The sequence below is a fragment of the Symphalangus syndactylus genome, chromosome 14 (genome assembly GCF_028878055.3).
Source record: "Symphalangus syndactylus isolate Jambi chromosome 14, NHGRI_mSymSyn1-v2.1_pri, whole genome shotgun sequence".
NCBI lineage: Eukaryota > Metazoa > Chordata > Mammalia > Primates > Hylobatidae > Symphalangus > Symphalangus syndactylus.
The window spans coordinates 15,981,261-16,002,600 of NC_072436.2; the positions used below are offsets into that span (position 1 = coordinate 15,981,261).

Below are 21,340 nucleotides of genomic sequence, written 5' to 3' on the forward strand. Positions count from 1 at the left end.
CGCCTTCCTGTCGTGCTTCCTCCAGAAAAGGGCCCCCATCCTCTGCCCTGGCTCAGTTGGACCGCAGTGTCCAGGCCTGAGAGCCTGGTGGACCATGGTGTGGGCCCCTGAGGAGCCTGGTGGACCGTGGTGTGCATCCTGAACCCGTGTGGGTCTCCTCTTCATTTTTACCTAAAAGTTATTTACCCCTCCTCCAAGGAGAACAGAAGTGCTGGAGGAAAGTCTTTTGGGGGAAATTACCTGCAACCCAGGAGCCAAGTCCTGGGCCAGGAGCTGGGGGAGGAGCTAGTAGGTCACCCCACATCCGCAGGGCAGGGCCTGGCCTCAGGCCTCCCGCTGCCCCCGAGCAGCTATAGTGCTGGGTTCTGGCCCTGGTCCACCCTGCAGCCAGCCTCCCCAGCAAGTCTGATGACTTCCACAGGCTCCCAGGGCTTTCAGACTGACCTACTGAGGTGGGCAGGGTGGGGAAGGGGTGGGTCCCAGCAGCCCTGCCTACCCGGGGCCAGTGGGGCTAAATCAAGGATGAAGAGGCTTGCCTCAAAGTTGTCTTCGGGCACCAGGGCAGGAGAGAGGCTGGGTCGCCTCTGATGGTTCCCACAGGGCAGCTCTTGTGCTTCCCACCCTGGGGCCTGACTCCCTACCCCTTCCCCTCCCTGCGTGGGGCCCCAGGATGGTGCTCAGCTGAGAGCCCCTGGGGTGCTTCCAGTCCTGGACTCTGACAAGAAAGTGAGGTGGGCTGGAGGGGAAGTGGCCCAAGACCCTGCCCGCTTCCCAAGCATTGGCACAAGTGGAGCTTATGCCAGAGGCCCCTGAGTCAGAGGGCAGCCAGACCTGGGCGGGGCATCCAGACAGGCCCCACAGCCCCGTGTCTCCAAGGGTGGGCAGGGGGTGTGGCCTGAGGGGGGCCGACCTGCACCTCCATGGCACTGCTTGGGACCGGTGTCAGAGAAAAGGGGGAGGCCCTTGGGCCAGCGTCCCTCTCACCCTGTGCATCCTGGTCCTGCCTGTGGCCACTGCCTGCAGCCACAGGAACATTCCTGGAAGCCACTGCCCACTGGTGGCAGCCCCCGTGGCTGCCCCAACCCCTGGGGTAGGAGTAACATTTTCCAGGCAGGCGGCCACATGTACACGGTCCGGGTTCCACAGCGCCTGGGGGCGGGGCCGAGGCACTCGCACACATGCTGTTTGTTAGCGCGTCCTCCTGGCGTTTTGCTTTCTTACCAGGAGTGGAAGGGCGCACACGGGGAGTGCGGCTTTGAAGCAGTTTGACTTTGGTGATTAATGGCAAGAAGGCCAAGCTGGGAGAGACAGTTTTGATTTATTGATGTTGCTTTGTGAGAACAAATTTATAGCCTGGGGAAGCATCTTCCAAGGGGAATATCGCATGGCTGGAAAGGTCACACGCCAGCTTTGATGTTGGGTGGCAGGAATGTGGGCAGGAGGCAGCGCTGCCAGCTGCTGTTTGTCAAACACACAGGCTACCTGCTGGCCGGGCCTTTCCCAGCACCTGCCTGTAGGACCCCGGGTGGCACGCACACTATTGCCCCAGGGAGGGGAGGCAGGGACTCCCTAGGTGCTGCCCCTTGCCACACCAGTGTCCCCACTGGACACTCCAAGGGCGGCAGTGCACTGCAGTCCTGCCCCTTCTGCACAGGCTGGAGACTCCCAGGGATCTTGTTTGAATCAACTCCAAATCCCTCAGGTCCTTCCCTGCCTGTTACCAGAGGCCGCTGGAAACACAAGGCCTGCTTCTGTGGACCAGGGGCTCCTCTGGGGGTGGCCTCAGCCATGGCTGAGATCCCTAGAAGTCCAGGAGCTGTTGGGGAGAGAAGCACTTAGGGCCAGCTAGCCGGGCACCCTCACTTGCGCCCCGACCCACGCTCACGCACCAGCTGCGGAAGCACCTTCTCCAGCTGGTCCACGTCCACACGGAGCGCGTCTTCTGCCTGGGCCTGCCGCACCCCGCGGACTGCTGCTTCTGCGGTGAGAAACGCGAGAGGTGGGGGATGCTGGGGGGATCTTAAACCCGAGCCCAGTGAGGGCCTCAACCTGGGCCGGTGCCCCTGCCCACACCCACGGGCAGCCCCCAGAACCAGGCCACAGCACCTGACAAACAGGCTCAGGAGACCCAAGTTTAGGCCCTTGTGGGAAACGGGAAAACATGTCTTCGTTTTCCCGCTGGAAAAACGCAAAAGGAATTCCGGATGCTGTGCCCGGAGGGAGCATGGGCCCTGGGCTCACCCACAACGAAGACCTTCAGCAACTCCACCACAAGCTGCAGCGCATCCCCGCTCACTGCAAGGCAGGGGGAGGTTATGTGGGACCCTCACCCACCGCTCTGGCCGGGTGCTCCAGACGTACCCCTGCCCTCCTGAGGCCTTGGCCCTGCAGAGTTGTGGGAAAGGGTCCCAGAGGCCAGATATGGGGACCCACCTCCCACCCGCACCTTTGGTCTTGTCATCCTTGAAGTGCAGTTGCAGCAGCCTGCTCACCAGCTCCTAGAGGGGAGGGGGGTGTCAGCGCCAGGCCCCACCCTCCCCCCGGAACCCCCCAGGGTGGTGACCATTCTGGTGACAGTGGCTGTGACTTCTGGCTGGAGATGCCCTCTGTGCTTGGGCCTCTCCCAGGGCAGGGGACAAGGTAGTGCTTCGGGTGGCATCTGAAGCAGATGTGTGGGCAGCTCCACTAGGGGGCGCCAGGGCTCTGTGCAAGGTCTGTGCAGGGAGCCTCCTGCAGCGTGAGTGGTCGCAGACGCGGGAGCAGGCCCTGCTGCTGGGGCTCCAGGGAGAGAGAGTGGAGAAAGGCCTCGTCGAGTCCGGCCTAATCTTGCACTCCCATCCCCAGCAGAGGGCCATGGCTCTGCTCTCCTCGTGGGGAGGCAGGGAAGGCAGAGCCCGGGTTGGGTCTGGAGGCTGGAGGTGGCTGCTCCCCAGGTGGGCTGGCCTGAGGAAGTGCCACCAGTAGGGCCTTCCTCGTGCCAACTCCGTTCTGGGTGCTGGGTCAACTTCGCCGGTCTTGCCCTGGTGCTCATGATCCTGCAGGAGGTGCTGGTGTCCTGGGAGCGCAGAGCTGGGCTGCGCCAGCGTGGTCTGCAGGCTGGAGTGAGGGGTGGGCCAGACGCTGAGGGCCCAGGGCCTGATCAGCTCTCCGTGTCTCCGTGGCAGGAAACTGGGAGTCCTCTCTAGGTTTTTTGTGGAAAGCAGCACTGGTGTTGGAAAGGACCACTCTGGCTGCCATTCCCGGGATGGGGGAAGGGAGGGGCTGCAGGGCCAGGGCCTTTCTGATGGACGGAGGACGGGGACAAGGGAGGAGTCTACGCCAAGACCCCAGAAGGACGGCACTGCTCTGAGGAGATGGGGGGGCTGTGGGCAAGTGTATTTTGGAGCCAGGACACAGGAGATCAGTTTGGGATGCACTGTGTGTGAACACAGGAGCTGTCCACACGGAGTGGCGGGTGGCAGCTGCAGTCGTGGAGGCCGAGACTCGGAAGGGCAGCCCTGGGTGGCTGGTGGAGCCACGAGACTCAGTGAGGTGGCCCAGGCCAGGCACCGGCCCACAGCGGCTGGGAAAGGAGACAGCACAGAGCATCCAGGACTGGGGGCGGGGGCAGTGGGCACCCAGGAGCCCAGAAACAGGCGCTAAAAGGGCAGGTGGGTGAACAACCAGCCAGGCCACCAGCATCGGCCACAGGGAGGTCACAGCACCTCACCCAGAGCAGTCCAGCAGGTGACAAGCAGAGCATGGACGGGTGAAGCCCTGAGATGCGGATGGTGAAGAATGTTCCCCAGCAGCGGGCAGCAGGGTCCAGCATCCCGGCTCATCCTGAGCCCTTGCTGTCCCCTAGCCAGGGTCCTAGTCACCACCCGCATGAGCTCAGTGCCACCTGCTGGTCCTTCCAGCTGCTTACCACTAGCAGTACCAGAAAGTCACCAGAAAAGGTAGAGAAGGAACTATCTCCCCACCTGCTCTGGGACCCCCAACACTGCTGCCCCAGGCCTTGGAAGGAAGACCACCCCAGAGAGTGGCGGATGCCAGGGCTGCCTCGACAATCCAAGGGGCTTCCCCGTACATCGGCAGTGGCCTCGGAAGGCAGGCCCAGCACTGGGGTGGTTGTGGGGGGGCCTAGGACACAGCCAGCTTTGCCCCATGACATGGGCGCCACGCCAGGGCTACAGGCCCCCTACTCCCCGTTGTCCTCACGCTCATTCTCTGCAATGACCACAACTCCAGCTCTGGCCAGAGCCCTCGGGCCTCTAGTTGTCAGGTGGGCTTGATAAAACACATGATCTCCTGGGGTGTGTACCCAGTGCCCCCTCTCCGGCAGTGGCCTTTCGGCTACTTTAACCTGGTGTTCTCACAACCACCCAGTGAGGTGGCCCAAGCCTCAGTGACTTTCTCTTTCTGAATTCTGGCAAGAATCTTCAGCAACTCCACCACCAGAGTTCCCCACACCGATCCCCCCCGCCCCACCCCGGTGCCTTGGGTGATAAAGAAGGGCCTGATACAGGAGAAACAAAGAATTCTCCCTGCTTCTACAGGGCTGAAGTCCTCCCTCCAGGATGGGTTCACAGGAGCCTGAGACCCTCCCTTCCCAGGCCACAGAAGCCCACGAGGCCCTGCTGACATCGAGCAAGCTCGGTGCCCCAACCTTCAGGTAGAGCAGTAGAAAGAAAGGCTCAGAAACCACTCTGCCTGCACCGATGGGGTCCTCTGCACATAGCACCCCCAGACAGCTCCACTTCCAGGAGCAGGGAAGAGCAGGGCACGCCCTCCAGCCTGGGCGGATCCTGGCTCAGACGGCCTAGGTCTGACCCTAGCCCTGCTGAGTCACTTAACGCCCCCGTGCCTCAGTTTCTCCACTGGCAGGTAGGGTTAATCCATGTCAAGTGTGTGTAACGTGGAGCACCGAAGAAACCACGCGTTCCTAGCCCAGTGCTGGCGCCCACCGGGGAGCAAACAAAAGGGAAACCACTGTGCCTGGCGGCTGGGGTAGGTCCTGCCGGCTCCTCGGGCTGGATGATCTCACTGTCCCCGTCCTGGGGCCTGATCTCCCCTTAACAGGAGACCCCAGTCTCAGGGCGCAGAGCGGCGGCCCAGCTCCTCGTCTCTCTTCGCCGGCTTGGACTCCACCGTGACGACGCCCACCCCTGCCTGTTTCTGCAGACCCTCTCCGCCTTCCCGCAGCCCCGGCTGCCCCACGCGCCCTCCTACCAGCTGCGAGACCCCCGCCCAGGAGGGCGAGGGGCGCGCGGCCCGGCCGGAGATGGAGTCTGAAAACGGGCCCAACCTCAAAGGCACAGGGTCGGCGCGGGGGCTAGCGTCTGGCCCTCACGGTGCCACGCGTGGGGTCGGGACGGAGCGTCCGCGCCTGCCTAGCCCCTGCCCGCCGGCTCTCACCTTCCGGAAGCCGGCTCCAGCTCCGGCTCCCTCCATGACCGCAGCCTCAACGCGCGCCCACCGGAACCCCGCCCCGCGCCTCCAGCCAATGAGACCGGAGCGCGCCCCCGGAGCCCCGCCCCGTGCCCCTAGCCAATGAGTCTGAAGCGCCTTCTCTCGAGGCCCCGCCCCCACACCTCAGCCAATGAGCCCGGAGCGCGCCCTCCAGCAGCCCCTCTCTCACGTCCCTCAGCCAATGAACCTGGAACGCGCCCTCCCGGGGCACCACCCTCACGTCCCTCAGCCAATGAGCCCGGAGCATGCCCTCACGGGGCCCCACGCTCATGCCCCTAGCCAATGAACCTGGAGCGCGCTGCCCCCTCTTAATTGCGGCCCGAAGGGCGCGCCAGTTCCTTTGTTCTCATTGGCCCGCACCAAGCGCTGCCTGCGCAGAGCCTGCTGGGAGTTGTAGTTCCCGTGGCCTCTCTCGGCGCGCCTTGTTCTTCCTAGATACTGAGGCCCCGACGCGGCTGTCGCGAGGGCGGGGGTCGGGGCTGCAGGCGGGGCAGGGCTGGGTGGGGGCGCGCGACGCACCTGCCTGCTTCCTGCACGGGTGGTCCCCAAGCACTGCGGGGCCCCAGCCCAAAGCGGACCTTGACTACCGCCCAGCCCCGCGCTCCCAGGACCTCCCGCCCGCGGAGCCCACTCGGATTGCTCTTCGCCCGGGTCGGCGGAGGCCCTGTCTCCTGTACCCGGCGCTGGGACCGCTCCGCACCGCGCGGCTCCCTTTCAGCAGCTGCGGGAGCATGCGGAGGAGGCCCTGCCGGCCCCGCGGGTCATGGAGGAGTTCCGGCGCTCCTACAGCCGCCTGTGCAGGGAGAGTGGGGCCGAGCCCCAGGAAGCCGTCCTGCAGCAGCTGCACCAGCTTCCCAGGGGCCGGCTGGACCTGGCCACGCAAAGCCTGACGGTGGAGACCTGCAGGGCTCTGGGCAAGCTGCTGCCCAGGGAGACGCTGTGCACGGAGCTGGTCCTGAGTGACTGCATGCTCAGCGAGGAAGGTGGGCAGGCGCGGCGGGGTGGATCCCTCTGCTCCTTAGCTGCCCACACCGTTGCCTCGGCAGCCCCAGAGGTCGCTTCCTCTCCAGGCTCTCTTCTTTCTGTGCCGTAGTTGAAGAGAGCGGGGGCGCCCCTTCCTGCACCTGGGAGTAGAGGGCAGTTCCTCTGTATGACGGGGGACAGACCTTAACATTCCCGGTCTTATCTGGTTCCCCGCGTGCTGAGCCGGCTTGGTGCCTGGCAGGGGCTGCAGGTGTTTCAAACATGACTTCACAGCGAGACTCTTGGCCAGCGCCAACCCAGACCACCGGGTCTGGGTCTAGGGAGCTGCCCTGAAAAGGGGCCCACGGGGAGGGCCTTGGGGTCAGCAGGGGCAGAGAGTGACCGCCGGCCCCCCTTACACAGGGGCCACACTGCTGCTTCGAGGCCTGTGTGCCAACACCGTGCTGCGCTTTCTGGACTTAAAGGTGAGATACTTGCACTCTTGAGTGTCCGAGTGTGCCACCCAAGGGCAAGAGGAGAGGTGGAAGATGCCAGGTCTCAGGGGCCTGGGGTCTGGACAGGTGGCTGGAAGCTGTCTGTGAGTCCCCAGGCCGTTCTCTGATGGCCTCCTGTGTGTGACCATCTCCGGAGCAAGAGTTCACATTGGCAAACAAGCCGGCCCTTGGAAGCCCCCTGAAGGCAGGGAGCCCAGGAGCTGAGGGAGGCTGCAGGGTGCACCCCAGCCTTGTCCCCTGGCTGACCAAGGCCCTTGGGGCATGGGCGGGAATTCAGGGCCAGTCAGGGCACGGGAGTGACTACTGGCCTGTTTCTCTCCTAGGGCAACAACCTTCGGGCCGCAGGGGCCGAGGCTCTGGGAAAACTCCTCCAACAGAACAAGTCCATTCAGAGGTGGGTGGTGGTCCCGACCCCAGGCCCTGTCTCTGTGTGGTTGAGGATTGGCCCCAGGACACATGGTTCTGTAGCCCAAGAGTTCCGCATTGCCAGTTGCCCATTTTTCACATACGTTGGCAGGGTAGGCTGAGGCTCTGGCCCATCAGACCCCAAGCCCACACCCGTCCCCAAGCCCTGGACCCCATGGGCCAGGCAGTCCCCTAGGTGAACACTGGTTTCTGCCCCTCCTCCAGCCTCACGCTGGAGTGGAACAGCCTGGGCACATGGGACGATGCCTTCGCCACCTTCTGCGGGGGCCTGGCGGCCAACGGCGCCCTGCAGCAGCTGGACCTCCGCAACAACCAGATCAGTCACAAGGGTGCCGAGGAGCTGGCCCTAGCCCTGAAGGGCAACACCACCCTCCAGCAGCTGGGTGAGGCCTCCCAGGCGCCTTGGGCTCCCTCATCCCTCTGAGGCTGCCTCTGCTGTGGGAAGTGAGGGGCTAGGGGACTGGCCTGCGTTCCTGCTCTGTTGATGACCACAAGGCAGTGGCCCCTAGGGAAGCGCCCCAGCCAGGCCAGCTCCCCCTCTGCCAGATGCATTCTGTCTGGTGACTACAGGTTTCCTTCCAGACCTGCGCTGGAATAACGTTGGCCTCCTGGGGGGCCGGGCCCTCATGAACTGTCTCCCCAGCAACAGAACTCTGTGGAGACTGGACCTGGCTGGGAACAACATCCCTGGAGATGTCCTCAGAGCCGTGGGTATGGTGCAGGGCTGTGTGGGGCGATGCGTGAGCCTTTGAAAGAGGCCTGTCCACCAAGGGCGGGGTGCTAGGCTCAGGACGGGAACTGATGAGGAGAGCAGCCTGAGAGCCCAGGGGAAGCAGGAAGGAGCAGAGGGGTCGTGGGGTACCTGTTTGGCACTTGATTGGCGTTCACCACACATGGGCACTGTCCGAGGCGCCCTTTGTACTTGCTGAGTTCTTAGGACCTGGGCAGTGGAGGGGTGCCCGTTTCATAGCTGGGGAAGCTGAGGCCGTGTGGCTCACAGCCCTGGCCTTGGTGGCTTTGCTGATGCTTCAGGTGGCCCAGGCCTTGGCCAGGAAGGCTCTCTGGTCACCCTGAGTTTGTGGCCCTGCATGTGAGTCAGGTGAGGTGGGGCCCCCTGGCCTGTGCTGGCCTCCACATTCCCTCCCACCAGCAACCCCGAATCCTTGCAGCTGATGTCTCAGCCTTAGGCCCTAGTGCCCCAGACCCAGCTGGGGACTTTGCCAGGCCCCCCGTACTCCCTAATCGCGCACAGTGGCAGCATCTTCCAGCCCGTGCTGAGGGCTCACCCCTCCTGCTGGCTCTGCCTGGCCTCTGGCTCCAGCTGCGCCGTCCCTGGCTTTGCCTCGGCACTGCCCTGGTTGTTGTCATTGCTCCTGACCTCTGCCCCCTCGCCACATGCCACCCAGATCTTTCCAGAACATGAGCTGGGCACAGCATTTGCCTCAACATTGTGCAGTGCCCCTTGACCTTTAGGATGGTGGCCGGATGCCCCAGGATGGCCCTCGCCTTTTGTGGTGGAGCAGCTCCCACCACCGCTGCCCCACGTGTGCACACACTCCCCAACACCAGGCGGCTCCTGCTCACAGCCCAAACCCCATGAAGCACTTCCCCCCTCATGCACTGAGGGGGCACCCCTGACTTGCCGGGTGAGACGTTGCCCCACACGGCATAGATTCCCAAGCAGCCAGCCGCTGGGTGCAGGGCTGGTGGCCACCAGCTACTCTTGAGGCTAAGCAGCCCCGGGGCGACACAGCTCGTGTGTGTGTGTGTGTGTGTGTGTGACTGAGTTTCACTCAGTCACCCAGGCTGGAGTGCAGTGGCGCAATCTTGGCTCACTGCAACCTCCATCTCCCGGGTTCAAGCGATTTTCCTGCCTCAGTCTCCCGAATAGCTGGGATTACAGGCATGCGCTACCATGCCCAGCTAATTTTTTGTATTTTTAGTAGAGACGGAGTTTCACTATGTTGGCCAGGCTGGTCTCGAACCCCTGACCTCAGGTGATCCTCCCACCTTGACCTCCCAAAGTGCTGGGATTCCAGGCATGAGCCCCTGCGCCCAGCTGACACAGCTCCTTCTGCAGAGCAAGCCATGGGCCACAGCCAGGACCGGCTCACCACCTTCCAGGAGAACCAAGCCCGCACTCACGTCCTCAGCAAGGAGGTCCAGCACCTCCGGGAGGAGAAGTCCAAGCAGGTGAGGATGGCGCCTTCACTGACCTTGGAGCTGCTTATGGCTGGAGGGTCTGGCCACGTCCTTCCTCCCTCTGCCCACCTTCCCTTCCTCGGGGCCCTGGAGCCTCTCTGAGTGGCTGGTACCAGGAAGGTGGGGCGGCCTCCTGGTCTGATCTCCTGCAGGTGGACTTCCTTGGGGAGCTGGCGTCTGAGCCCCGAGGCCTCACTCTGCAGGGGCCACCCTTCCTGTGAAGGAGACAGGGCACTGTGGGTGGAACCCTTCGCTGCCTTGCCGCGTTGGTGGGCGCCAGCTCTCCTTCCCCGAGAGGGTCAGGAGGACAGGCTGCAGGTGCTCTGACAGGGCTGCGGCTGTCTCTGTCCCCAGTTTCTGGACTTGATGGAGACTATTGATAAGCAGCGGGAAGAGATGGCCAAGAGTAGCAGGTGAGCGGGCCCAGGGCAGGGGCAGGGTGAGGCTTCAGGGATCAGGTCCTGGCTCAGAGTCAGATAGCACCAACCTGAGCACACGAGTGAGGCCATGAGAGGGTGGCTGGAGGCTCAGTGCCCAGGCGACCGTAGATGCTTAAGGAACAGCAGCAGCTACCAAGGCCAGAGGGGTATGGGAGCGCTCTGGGGTTTGGGTTACTCTCTGCACCCTCCTCTCTGCCCACAGGGCATCGGCAGCCCGTGTGGGGCAGCTTCAGGAAGCCCTGAATGAGAGACACTCCATCATCAATGCTCTCAAGGCCAAGTAAGTGGAGGGTGGCCTCAGGATACTTCAGAGACGTGCCCACATGGCAGGGGAGGGTGCTGTGACCCTGTGTGCAAGTCCTGTTTGCAAAGCAGAGGTGGGAAATGGTGAGGCTGGGGCAGTCGCCCAGAAGCCTTCCTGGAGGAGGCAGGTGCTGGCTGGGGTTGACAAGGTGCCCAGCAACAGTGAGAGCAGTGAGGCCTTTGTAAGGCACGTGAAACTCCAGCCAGGGCGGGGGTGCTGCCCTTCCTTTCTGCAGGCTGCAGATGACAGAGGCTGCCCTGGCTCTGTCGGAGCAGAAGGCCCAGGACCTGGGGGAGCTCCTGGCCACAGCGGAGCAGGAGCAGCTGAGCCTGTCGCAGAGGCAGGCCAAGGAGCTCAAGCTGGAGCAGCAGGTGGGTGGGCAGGGCTTGAGAGGGGTGGGCCAAGGGGTGCGTGGCGGCTTCGTGACCCTCACTGCCCATACCCCGTTCCCCTCCCAGGAAGCTGCAGAGCGGGAGTCTAAGCTCCTCAGAGACTTGTCTGCTGCCAATGAAAAGAACCTGCTTCTGCAAAACCAGGTAGCTGTGGTGGAGCCAGGAAGCCCAGGGTGGGCATGGCAGGGCTGGGTTGCAGCTTCCCTCCCTGGTGCTGGCTTTCCAGGTAGACGAGTTGGAGCGGAAGTTCAGGTGTCAGCAGGAGCAGCTGTTCCAGACCAGGCAGGAGCTGACCAGCATGTCAGCTGAGTTGAAGATGAGGGCCATCCAGGCCGAGGGTGGGCATGGGCAGGCCTGCTGTGGAGGGGTCTGGGGATGGGCACCGGGGGACGGGGGCCCCAGGGGATGCTCACGCATGCTCTGCCCGCCCTGGGCTTCCAGAGCGCCTGGACATGGAGAAGAGAAGATGCAGACAAAGCCTGGAGGACTCAGAAAGCCTGCGCATCAAGGAGGTGCCCTCCTCGTTGGCCTCTAACGCGCCTCAGTCTCTGGCCTTGGTGTCATGCAGGTGTCCCCAAAGCACACACCTGGTGGAGCTTCCTTCGCCAACCTTGGGTCACTGGGTGGCCGTGTTTTGCCAGCCTGAGCGGATGTCAGACCCAGAACCTCCTATTGGGGGCGGGGGGAGGACCCCGGTGATGTCTGAGCCGTAGTACAGATTGCCGTTGAAGAGACACCAAGCCCCACTCGTTCAGGGTGTGCGTGCTGGGCTAGTTTCCTGCTAGGCCATCAAAGGCAGTGTTTTCTCAGAATGAACAAGGTTCCCAAGAGACACCTGCCTTCCAGGGTGGGGAGTCCATGGGGGGAAGGTAGGGAGGCCCCGCTCTCCAGTCTGGCCCCACAATCCCTGCCCGTGAGCAGGTGGAGCATATGACCCGTCACCTGGAGGAGAGTGAGAAGGCCATGCAGGAGCGGGTGCAGAGGCTGGAGGCGGTGCGGCTGTCCCTGGAGGAGGTAAGTGCCCACCAGGCAGGGCCAAGCTCTGCCTTAGCCCTGGGCTGAACAAGGCAGGGGCCCCTGGTGTTCACCACCTCAGGACCAGAGACCTCTTCCTGTTCTCAGAGCCTCATAGGCCCCACCTTGGGGACCCACCCACCAGTGTGCCCAAGAAGCTAGAGGGACTTAGGTGGCATTCGGGCTTCCCTGGCCGTAGGAACCTTGCCCAGCGAGCTAGGTGGCAGAGCAGCTGCGTGGCCCTCAGGAGGCTGGCAGAGAGGAGCCCCCCTGGCTGGGGTTGGCTGGATGGGCCAGAGAGAGAAGGGCCCTGGGCCAGGGACAGGAGAACGGGCTGGCAGGTGGCCGTCTGTGCAGGAGCTGAGCCGAGTGAAAGCAGCGGCACTCAGCGAGCGTGGCCAGGCTGAGGAGGAGCTGATCAAGGCCAAGAGCCAGGCCCGCCTGGAGGAGGTGAGCCACACATGTCTGCCACTCTCTGGGGGAGCCAGGCTGCCCGGCATCGCGGCCCGATGCAGACTCCAGAGCTGCCGTCTGAGTGGGGAGGCGGGAGTGTGGTGTTGAGGTCAGATCAGCACACCCTGGACACTGTCGGGTCGGCTTCAGCCTTGGATCAGGGCCTGAGACGGTGGAGAGGTTTGGCCCATCTCTGCCGCATGGATGGACCGGAGGGGTGGTGTGACCGAAGAGGGAGGAGGAAAGCCCAGAGGGCATCTGGAGGAAGTGGCTGCCAGGGGAGCTAGTTCAGAGTCATAGTAACTAGAGCAGCCAGTCCTGCAGAGAGGTGGGGTGGTGCCTGTGCAGACGTTCCCTCAGGTGAGCTCAAGCTGAGCCCCTCATGCTCCGTGGCGGCTCCTGTGCTCACAGCAACAGCGCCTGGCTCACCTGGAGGACAAGCTAAGACTGCTGGCGCAGGCACGGGATGAGGCGCAGGGCGCTTGCCTACAGCAGAAGCAGGTGGTGGCCGAGGCCCAGACCCGGGCCAGCCAGCTGGGCCTGCAAGTCGAGGGCCTGCGGCGGCGCCTAGAAGAGCTGCAGCAGGTAGCCGGGGCTCCGGTGGGGGGCCCCGGGCGTGCTAGCCCCCACCCCTCGCCTCACTCCCCAACCTTCGTGCCTGGCAGGAGCTGAGCCTCAAGGACCAGGAAAGGGTGGCCGAGGTGAGCAGGGTGCGCGTGGAGCTGCAGGAGCAGAACGGCCGGCTGCAGGCGGAGCTGGCGGCTCAGGAGGCGCTGAGGGAGAAGGCGGCGGCCCTGGAGCGCCAGCTGAAAGGTGAGCCAGACCCTTGTCCTCCCGCCGCCCACTGGTGGGACGTGAGGCTAGCCAGAGAGCGTGGCTGGCCAGGTCTCCCGTGCTGAGGCCGTGCCACGGTGCGCTGGGGCTGCGTCCGCTCACTGCGCTCCTTGCCCTGCAGTGATGGCGAGCGACCACCGAGAGGCGCTGCTGGACAGGGAGAGCGAGAACGCGTCTCTCCGGGAGAAGCTGCGGCTCCGGGAGGCGGAGATCGCCCGCATTCGGGACGAGGAGGCCCAGAGGGCGAGCTTCCTGCAGAACGCCGTCCTGGCTTACGTACAGGGGTCCCCCGTGAGGACCCTGAGCCCCCCAAAGTGAGACAGGCCGGGAGGACCCGGGCACAGTAGGAGTGCGTCAGGCGGCACCCGAGATGGACCAGGGGCTACATCCCGCCCGTGCCGCCTCTGAGACCCGGGTCGTCTGTTCCACGCGAGGGTTGCGGCGACTGGAGGTGGTGCCGCGGCTGCGGGGCAACCCCGTGGGAGGCGCCTGAGAAGGGCTCCCTACCCGCCCCTTCTTCCCAGCCGGCGCCACCTAGGAGCGCATCGGGAAGGGGTCCCGCCGGCGCGTCTCCCTCTCGCCTTTTGCGATGTCACCGTGAACGCTGCGGCCGCCTGCGCGCGGCGGGGTTTGGAAATACAGCGCGTTTGCACTTTGTGATACATTCTGGCCCCGCCTCTCTCTCCAAAGGCGCGACCGTCCGTGCCTCTCTCCAAACGCGCGGCCCTCTGCCCCCAGCCCTGCAGGGAGGGCCTGCCGGGGTGCGGCTGTTCGCCCCTCCTCGCCGCTGCCTGGAGGGACCCGAGGGCTGCGGGGGCTGTCCGTCTGGGGGTTCGGGCGGCTGCAGACCCCAGAGTTCCCAGCTGGCTCCCGGCAGCAGGGGGCGGGTCCCCGAGAAAGCGCAGCGCGCGGAGCCCTCCTTGCCGGGTCCAGGTCGCTGGGCTCTGCGGCCTGCGCTGCGCCCCGAGGGACCCGCAGGAGAACCCCCCGGGCCGCGGACGCGCTGGAGGCGGGGGCGCCGCAGCTCGCGCAGCTCTGCCCGGGTTCGGGCGGCCCCGCCCTGCCCCGCCCCGCCAGCCGCACGGCCCGGCGCCCCCCGCCCGCCCCCGCCCCCGCCCCCCGCCGGCCGCGCTCGGCTGTCTCCGCGCCCGGCGCTCGGCGGCACTCGGCTGTCTCCGGCCGCTCGCTCGGCGCTCGGGTCCGCGGCCGCTGCGGCGCCGGGCATTTCTCCGCAGCTCGGCTCGCGGCCGCGCCCGCCGCCGCCCGGCCCGCGCCCATGCAGGCCATCAAGTGCGTGGTGGTCGGCGACGGGTGAGTGCGCGGCCCGGAGGCCGCTCGGCTGGGCTGGGCGGGAGGGGGGCTCGGGACGCAGCCGGGGTGGGGCGGGGGTGGCGCCCGGGTCCTCGCGAGGCGGCCCCGCCGTACCCCGCCCGAGCCGCGTGCGGCCGGGGGCCGAGGAGGGCGGGGTGGGGCGGGGCGGGGCGGGGTCCTCGGGCCTCCAGCTCGGGCCCACCTGATGCTACCCGGCTCCCGCCTGGGCTGGCTACCGGCGAGGCGGGGCCGCCGCCCTGTCCTCCCAGTGGGTGGGGCCAGGCCTCTCACCTGGGCTGAACTCTCAGCCGGCCCCACCCTCTCCTGCCGCCACCCTCGGAGTCGGGGCCTCTGCCTGGGGCCCCAATGTTGGGCGCCCTGCGCCCTTATTCACCACCCCAGCCCCCGGAGCCCGGCCTGCCCTGGTCGTCCTCCAGCCCTAGGTCGCCGCGGATCTGGTGGGCTGGGTCCCCCTCTCGACCCCAGACGCCCCTAACTCGCCTCTGGCTCCGGGAGACGGGGCTGCCCTTGCTGGGCAGAGGGTCCGAGGCCGGGCCCAGGAGCCACGTGGCTTGCCCTGTCCGCAGCGCCGTGGGGAAGACATGCTTGCTGATCAGCTACACGACCAACGCCTTCCCCGGAGAGTACATCCCCACCGTGTGAGTGTGGGGGCTTCCTGGGAGAGCACAGGCCCTCCGTGTGAGTGTGGCATGGGGGGAACACGGGCAGGGTCTCCCCTGGGCTTCCACGTCGGCTCAGGTGGCCGTCTCTGGGCTTCCCGACTGGAGCCGAGGTGCCGGTCAGAGTTCTAGTTCCGTGCAGACTTGTGAACCCCAAGACACAGGCCAGCAGGGCTAGGGGTTTCTGGGACCCCTCCCAAGCCCTGACCCTGCCCTCACTGCTCTGCAGTTTTGACAACTACTCTGCCAACGTGATGGTGGACGGGAAGCCAGTCAACCTGGGGCTGTGGGACACGGCGGGTCAGGAGGACTACGATCGGCTGCGGCCACTCTCCTACCCTCAAACCGTAGGTGACAATGGGGCCAGCCCCGGGAGCTGGGTGGGTCCCTGAGGTCCGGACGAGCGAGCGAGGGAGCAGGGCCCTGGGGAGCCCCTGACCACTCCACCAGGTCCCACCTTTTTCCCAAGGACGTCTTTCTGATCTGCTTCTCCCTGGTGAGTCCGGCCTCCTTCGAGAACGTTCGTGCCAAGGTAGGGCAAGGTTGGGGGCCCCTGTGGGGAGAGGGCTTGCCCCAGTACCTGCCCCGACAAGCTGTCCTTTCGAGGCAATTGAGATATGGTTCCGCCTGGGGTGGGCACATGGGGTGGGGTCCGAAGATGACCATGGGGGCTGACGGGGTGCCGTGGTGGTGGTCACAGCTCTCAGAACGGAGGGCTTCTCTCTGACTGCTGGGGATGGGCCTTGACTGGGAGGCCCTGGGAGGTCTCCAGGTTCCCTGGCTGCATGTTTGTTCCTCGTATCTCCCTACCAAATCCGCCCCTGGTCACCCCTTGAAAGAAGAAGAGCCAAGTGTAGCTCTGGAGCAGTGGGGAAAGTCCCTGAGAGCCGTGACTTGCTCAGGTGGGGCTGGGGTAGCAGACTCCGGGCTTAGGAATCAGTGTCTGTCCCTGCAGTGGTACCCAGAGGTGCGGCATCACTGCCCCCACACGCCCATCCTCCTGGTGGGCACCAAGCTGGACCTCCGCGACGACAAGGACACCATTGAGCGGCTGCGGGACAAGAAGCTGGCACCCATCACCTACCCACAGGGCCTGGCCATGGCCCGGGAGATCGGTGGGTAGGCACTGGTGGCCTGCAGGGAAGGGGCGGGGAGGCAAGGTAAGGGCCTCCCTGTACCCCACCCTCACTATCTCCCCTCCTCACTGCTGCTAGGCTCTGTGAAATACCTGGAGTGCTCAGCCCTGACCCAGCGGGGCCTGAAGACAGTGTTTGACGAGGCAATCCGAGCGGTGCTCTGCCCGCCCCCAGTGAAGAAGCCAGGGAAGAAGTGCACCGTCTTCTAGAGCCCTGGCCCACCCGAGCCTGAGGGCTGGCGGGGAGCAGCCCTAGACGTGTCCGCTGTTGTGTTGAGACGTGTGGTGTCCCTGAGTCGGCTGTGGGGAGCAGTGGGGGTGGGCAGGGGGGAAGCATGGGCATGAGGCTGGGTGGCAGGATCCTGTCCTCTCTGCCGCCTCATTCTGGGGTGTGGCTCCAGCCTTCCCTGGCCCCCGCCGGAGGCCAGGAGGGAGCAGGGTCTCCCTCAGGGCTGCAGGAGCAGGTGCAGGGAAGCCCCAGGATGGGCTTCCCTGGAGGGGGAGGGTGGGGGGGAGTTATGTTCATTGTGCCCCGAGGTGGGGCAGCCCCTTCTTATTTTATACAATAAACATTCTCCACCTATACCTCTTGCCTCTCACTACCTGCCCTTCTGCCCTGGGGCGGTTTGCTCCTAATTCCCCCATGTGATGGTGCAGAGCGGGTCCATCACGCCCCAGCCGTACCTCAGAGCTGAGTTCCCAAAAGCAGCACTAAGCTTCCTCTACCCTACCCCAGGAAGAGAGGGGCCTGCTGAGCTGCTCAGCCCCCAAAGGCGCCAACCCAGATCAAAGCAATAGCTAGTGCATTAAGCCCTTGGGATGATTGCTTGGCTGTGTACAAGGCCTCCCTCAGGCTGGTTTGCGCCTCTGGGAGAGCACATGGCAGGGAGAGGCGGGCTGGTTCTCAGGCAGCTTGTGCTGACCGGGACGGTCTGAAAAGAGGCTGAAGCAGGTCAGGCCTCTCTGAGCCTCACGGGAGCCGAGGCAGCCTCCCCCCATCCCTCAGCTCCTCTGGCTGGCACTGGGAGTAAGGGCAATCCAGGCGGAGGGGCAGGGTGGAGGAGGGCGTGGGGGTCGGGCTGTGGTGTGGAGAGCAGAGAGAGCAGCGACCTGGCACAGTCTGCTTACGCTGAAGCCAGAAACGGTGGGCCCAGGACAGGCTTGAAGTCACTCGGGATTGGAGGGTGCCGTGAGGGCCACTGTCTGCTTCCGCCCTGTGCTGTGTGGGGGCAGCTCCTACTGGCTCAGGAAAACCAACTGCTGAATTCTTAAGAATTTGGCTAGCCAGTTGTTAACGATCATTAACAAATTATAGAAGTTTACAATTTGTGTTATTAAAAGCAAAATCAGCAAACATCACTTCCTAGTTATTTCTGCATACATGACTTTTCTCCGCCCCCCGGTTATGTACATCTGTGGGACCTATGGACACAAACACCACATAACGGGGTGCTGAGGGCATCTCCTCCAGCTCCACGTTCAATGACATCTAACGGGTAGCTTGAGATCAGCTGTGGTGGGAGGGGGCTTGACTTACGGTTACTTGTCTAGACCTAAGATGATAAAATGCAGATTAGACTTCAGGGTGCTGTGTCTGTGCTCATTACATGGTGAATAGCACAAGTTGGGGAAACGCCCTTCTAATTTCTGAAAACCATCATCTGATTCAACAAAGTGGCTCAGATCACCGACGAAGTGGAGACGCTTGACGTCCTCGTTTCCCTTTTGTCTTACTCATTAGCTTGAAGGAAGAGGAGGCAACTGTACACTCAGAGCGGGTGATCAACACTTACACACACACACCGTCTCACCCCAGAGGTTCTGGACAGGCCCAAAGGCCAACCTTGCTGAAATTCACCACCCTCTTTAGGAGCTGACCTTTCACCACCTCCTACCTCCCTGACAGAGAACTGGCCAGGCCTGAAAACCTCAGGAGTGGGTGCCAGGCTACCCCTTGGATTGGAATGTGAATGTCATGGGTCTCTGCCCGCATTCCACAGCCGGCCCCAAGCCCCCAGCTACCTGCTGGCAGCCTAGGAATAGCACATAGCCTGGGCAGCAGAATCAGGTTTATTGGAGGGATTGGGGGTAGGATGTGCATGGCATGGGGTTTGAGGTGTGTGGAGGGAGCTCAGCAGGCCCAGAAGCCCCCTTCCACCGGCATAGTGGAGCCCGTGGTCATGCCGCTGCGGTCGCTCAGCAGAAAGAGAATGGCGTCCACCACGTGCTCTACCTCTGTGGGCAGGGCGGGGGTCAGGGGCATAGAGGAAGGAGGCTGCCGCCTATCTTTCCCTCCCACCCCTGCCCAGGGCAAGCACAGGGACTGCTGGCACCACGCTGGCTGGGCTCCCTCCTGACTCACCAGCAAACTTGCCAAGTGGGATTCGGTCCAGCATAGTCTTGGCCTTGTGAGGGTCACTCCAGGCGGCCTGGCCCATGGGTGTCATCACCACTGTGGGGTTTACTGCATTCACTCGGATCTACACCGGGACAGCTGGGGTCAGCAGGGCAAGTGGGGTGCCCTAGGTTGGGGGAGGTACCCCAGCCCTGCTCACCTTGTGGGGCCCAAGCTCTAGGGCCATCACCTTGGTCAGCATGTCCAGGGCACCCTTGGTGGAGCCTATGAAGAGGAACCCAAGCTGGCTGCGGCTGGGGTTGGTAATGAGGCTGAGGCTGTGGCTGGGGTTGGTGATGAGGGTGAGGCTGCAGCTGGGGTGGGGCTGAGGGCACAGGTGGGGCTGCGGTTGGTGATGAGGGTGAGGCTGTGGCTAGGGTTGGTGATGAGGGTGAGGCTGGGGCTGGGGTGGGGCTGAGGGCACAGATGGGGCACTCACAGTAGACGCTATGGTCAGTTACTGCCCGCTGGGAGCCCTGGCTGGAGACATTCACGATGGCCCCTGGGACTCCCCGGGCTATTAAGCCCCTGGCCACAATCTGGAATTGCAGCGAGACCGTGAGGCAGAGCTGGCATCACTCACCAGAATTCCCGTCCAGCCTGCAGGGCAGCTCACCTGTGACACCTGGATGACTGCACGCAGGTTCACCTCAAAGGATCTAGAGGCCGAGGGACAGACCCTGGTCAGAGATTAGGGCCGCTGCCTCCTCCAGGACAGCCCCTCCCTGAGGTTCCTCCACCCTGACAGGCTCACCTGTCAAAGGCCTCCTTGGTGACCTCCAGGAAGGGCTGCAGCAGGGCGATAGCAGCGTTGTTCACCAGCAGGTCCACGGGGCCCACGCTGCCCAGCGCCCGCTCGGTGGCCTCCCAGTCACCCAGGTCCACGCACACGGGTTCTATCCCCGGGCACTGTGTGTACCAGAGGGCAGTTACCAGAGGTTCTGCGCCCAGCAAGCGGCACAGCTGGGGACTGGGGCTGGTGACCTTTCAGCCGGACAAGTAAAGGAGTTAGGAGTTCCGGAGGTGTCAGGACTGTGGGGCCAGCAGCCGGGCGCTACCTCCGGCCGGTTCACTTCCTCCCTGCGCCTGAACGCCTCCCGCCCGAGACCCGCTTCGCAGCCATTTCGGCCTCTTTCTGGGCCCGGGGGCCCTGGCGGCTCTGCCGGCCACCCGGCCGCCCACGCAGACCACCAGCCACGAGAGCGGGTGCGAGGGCGCCCAGGCCGCGGTGAGAAGCGCAGCGCCCGCGAGGGGAGGCGGAGTCGCGCACAGAGGTACCGCCCCCGCTCGCTGGCGCCCCCTCCTGGCTCGCCGCCTCGCAGCGCCGGGACCCGGCGGGGCCTACCTCGCGGACAAGGCTGTCAAGATCCGCCTGTGTCCGGCTCACAGCCACCACCCGCGCGCCCGCCGCGTGCAGCGCCTGGACCGTGCCGCGCCCGATACCTGCCGGGAGCGGGCTCAGTGAGGGCGTCCCCTGCCCGCCTCTGCCCGCCGCCGGCCTTTGCCCACCTTTCCCCGCCGCCCACCTTTGCCTGCTCCGGTGACCAGCACCCGGCGACCCGCGAGGCCCAGCTCCATGTCGGCACAGTCTCCGCCCTCCGCACTTGGGCTGCGGAACTTGAAGCTCTGGCCACGGTGGGCGGGGCGCGGCGGGGCCAATGGCAGGGCGGCCTTCAGATAGGTGGCGGGGACATTCAAATAGCTGCTCTCCGCTGCAGTGATTGGCCGAAAGGAGTGGGCGCGACGGGGCGGGGCGGGGTCTCCACTTCCTCAGGGACGGGTCTTTTGAAGTGCCTGGTGTGACCCATCCTCCGTGCTCGAAATCGATTTAGTGGACCCTGGCTAGCATATTTTTCCCTGCCAAGATTATTGCAAAAAGACGATGTGGTGGTTAATATCAGAATGTGTGGTTCATATCAGTAAGAACACGTGAAATGGAGAATTCAGGGCTAACGTTTCTTGTTTTGTTTCTGAAAACATCGGCATGTCCTAAAAAGTGTTGCCTGTGCCCATCATCTCTCAGGCTTGGGAGGAGGGCACCGCCGGCTCACTTTAAAGCCAAGGGAAAGAATTTGGACAACCAAGTATGTCTGGAGAAGACACCAATGTCGGCAGAGCTCCGCTTTCATCTGTGGGCAAAGTATTACCTAGGTGCCAAGGCAAGAGACTGAAGACACAAACTGTTTCAGTATAATAAAGAAAATAGTTAAAATAAAAATAGTCATAATACAAATTAGATATAAAAATAATCATGGATAATTATCAATCATTAGTATAAACATTATTAATCATTAGCTTTTAATATTACTCTTTGTTGCATTACTAATATAACCTAGGGACATTGTGAGAAGTGACCTAGAAGGCAAGAGGTGAGCCTTCTGTCACACCTGCATAAGGGCCACTTGAGGGCTCCTTGGTCAAGCGGTAATGCTGTTGTCTGGGAAGGCACCTGTTACTTAGCAGACCTCCTTTCCTTGGAGGAGTCAGGGAACACTCTGCTCCACCAACTTCTTGTGGGAGGCTGGATATTATCCAGGCCTGCCCGCAGTCATCTGGAGGCCTAAACCCCTCACTGTGGTGTTGTGCTTTAATGGTCAATTTCTTTTTCTTTTTTTTTTGAGACGGAGTCTCGCTCTGTCGCCCAGGCTGGAGTGCAGTGGCACAATCTTGGCTCACTGCAAGCTCCGCCTCCCGGGTTCACACCATTCTCCTGCCTCGGCCTCTCTGAGTAGCTGGGACTACAGGCGCCCGCCACCACGCCCGGCTAATTTTTTGTATTTTTAGTAGAGACGGGGTTTCATCGTGGTCTCGATCTCCTGACCTCG

At 63.6% G+C, this 21,340-nt stretch overlaps 4 protein-coding genes across 17 annotated transcripts; 2 read left to right on the forward strand and 2 right to left on the reverse strand.

The window, feature by feature from the left end:
• Positions 1-1,299: 1,299 nt before the first annotated feature.
• Positions 1,300-5,884, reverse strand: CENPX (centromere protein X). Of its 7 annotated transcripts, none has more exons than XM_055241487.2 (5): positions 5,398-5,499; positions 2,447-2,498; positions 2,242-2,295; positions 1,890-1,978; positions 1,300-1,816 (listed from the first exon to the last, which is right to left on the reverse strand). In XM_055241487.2, the coding sequence occupies exons 1-5, from the start codon at positions 5,431-5,433 to the stop codon at positions 1,802-1,804; spliced, it is 246 nt and encodes an 81-aa protein (XP_055097462.1). In that variant the 5' UTR covers positions 5,434-5,499; the 3' UTR covers positions 1,300-1,801. The 7 variants fall into 7 exon arrangements, with proteins under 7 accessions (XP_055097462.1, XP_055097463.1, XP_063472618.1 ...); XM_055241488.2 differs by having other exon boundaries at positions 1,905-1,978; positions 5,398-5,496; XM_063616548.1 differs by having other exon boundaries at positions 1,905-1,978; positions 2,434-2,498; positions 5,398-5,496.
• LRRC45 (leucine rich repeat containing 45) lies at positions 5,828-13,656 on the forward strand. The gene is made up of 17 exons (XM_055241479.2): positions 5,828-6,434; positions 6,838-6,899; positions 7,253-7,323; positions 7,560-7,738; positions 7,938-8,066; positions 9,436-9,548; positions 9,912-9,970; positions 10,200-10,277; positions 10,537-10,672; positions 10,760-10,837; positions 10,920-11,031; positions 11,135-11,205; positions 11,615-11,707; positions 12,065-12,157; positions 12,572-12,745; positions 12,826-12,973; positions 13,116-13,656. The coding sequence occupies exons 1-17, from the start codon at positions 6,215-6,217 to the stop codon at positions 13,310-13,312; spliced, it is 2,013 nt and encodes a 670-aa protein (XP_055097454.1). The 5' UTR covers positions 5,828-6,214; the 3' UTR covers positions 13,313-13,656.
• Positions 13,657-13,737: 81 nt separating this feature from the next.
• RAC3 (Rac family small GTPase 3) lies at positions 13,738-16,705 on the forward strand. Of its 5 annotated transcripts, none has more exons than XM_055241482.2 (6): positions 13,738-14,305; positions 14,893-14,964; positions 15,215-15,336; positions 15,405-15,517; positions 15,941-16,100; positions 16,200-16,705. In XM_055241482.2, the coding sequence occupies exons 1-6, from the start codon at positions 14,271-14,273 to the stop codon at positions 16,328-16,330; spliced, it is 633 nt and encodes a 210-aa protein (XP_055097457.1). In that variant the 5' UTR covers positions 13,738-14,270; the 3' UTR covers positions 16,331-16,705. The 5 variants fall into 5 exon arrangements, with proteins under 5 accessions (XP_055097457.1, XP_055097459.1, XP_055097458.1 ...); XM_055241484.2 differs by having other exon boundaries at positions 15,215-15,332; positions 15,455-15,517; positions 15,941-16,104; XM_055241483.2 differs by having other exon boundaries at positions 15,215-15,332; positions 15,455-15,517.
• Positions 16,706-17,429: 724 nt separating this feature from the next.
• On the reverse strand, positions 17,430-20,160 carry DCXR (dicarbonyl and L-xylulose reductase). 4 transcript variants are annotated; one of them, XR_010115389.1, is made up of 8 exons: positions 20,042-20,140; positions 19,861-19,958; positions 19,270-19,424; positions 19,132-19,174; positions 18,955-19,054; positions 18,676-18,840; positions 18,483-18,600; positions 17,430-17,861 (listed from the first exon to the last, which is right to left on the reverse strand). XR_010115389.1 is itself a non-coding variant. In XM_055241486.2 (8 exons), the coding sequence occupies exons 1-8, from the start codon at positions 20,091-20,093 to the stop codon at positions 17,851-17,853; spliced, it is 642 nt and encodes a 213-aa protein (XP_055097461.1). In that variant the 5' UTR covers positions 20,094-20,141; the 3' UTR covers positions 17,430-17,850. The 4 variants fall into 4 exon arrangements, 2 of the variants coding, with proteins under 2 accessions (XP_055097461.1, XP_055097460.1); XM_055241486.2 differs by having other exon boundaries at positions 18,676-18,740; positions 20,042-20,141; XM_055241485.2 differs by lacking the exon at positions 17,430-17,861 and adding an exon at positions 18,173-18,355 and having other exon boundaries at positions 18,676-18,740; positions 20,042-20,160.
• Positions 20,161-21,340: the final 1,180 nt, after the last annotated feature.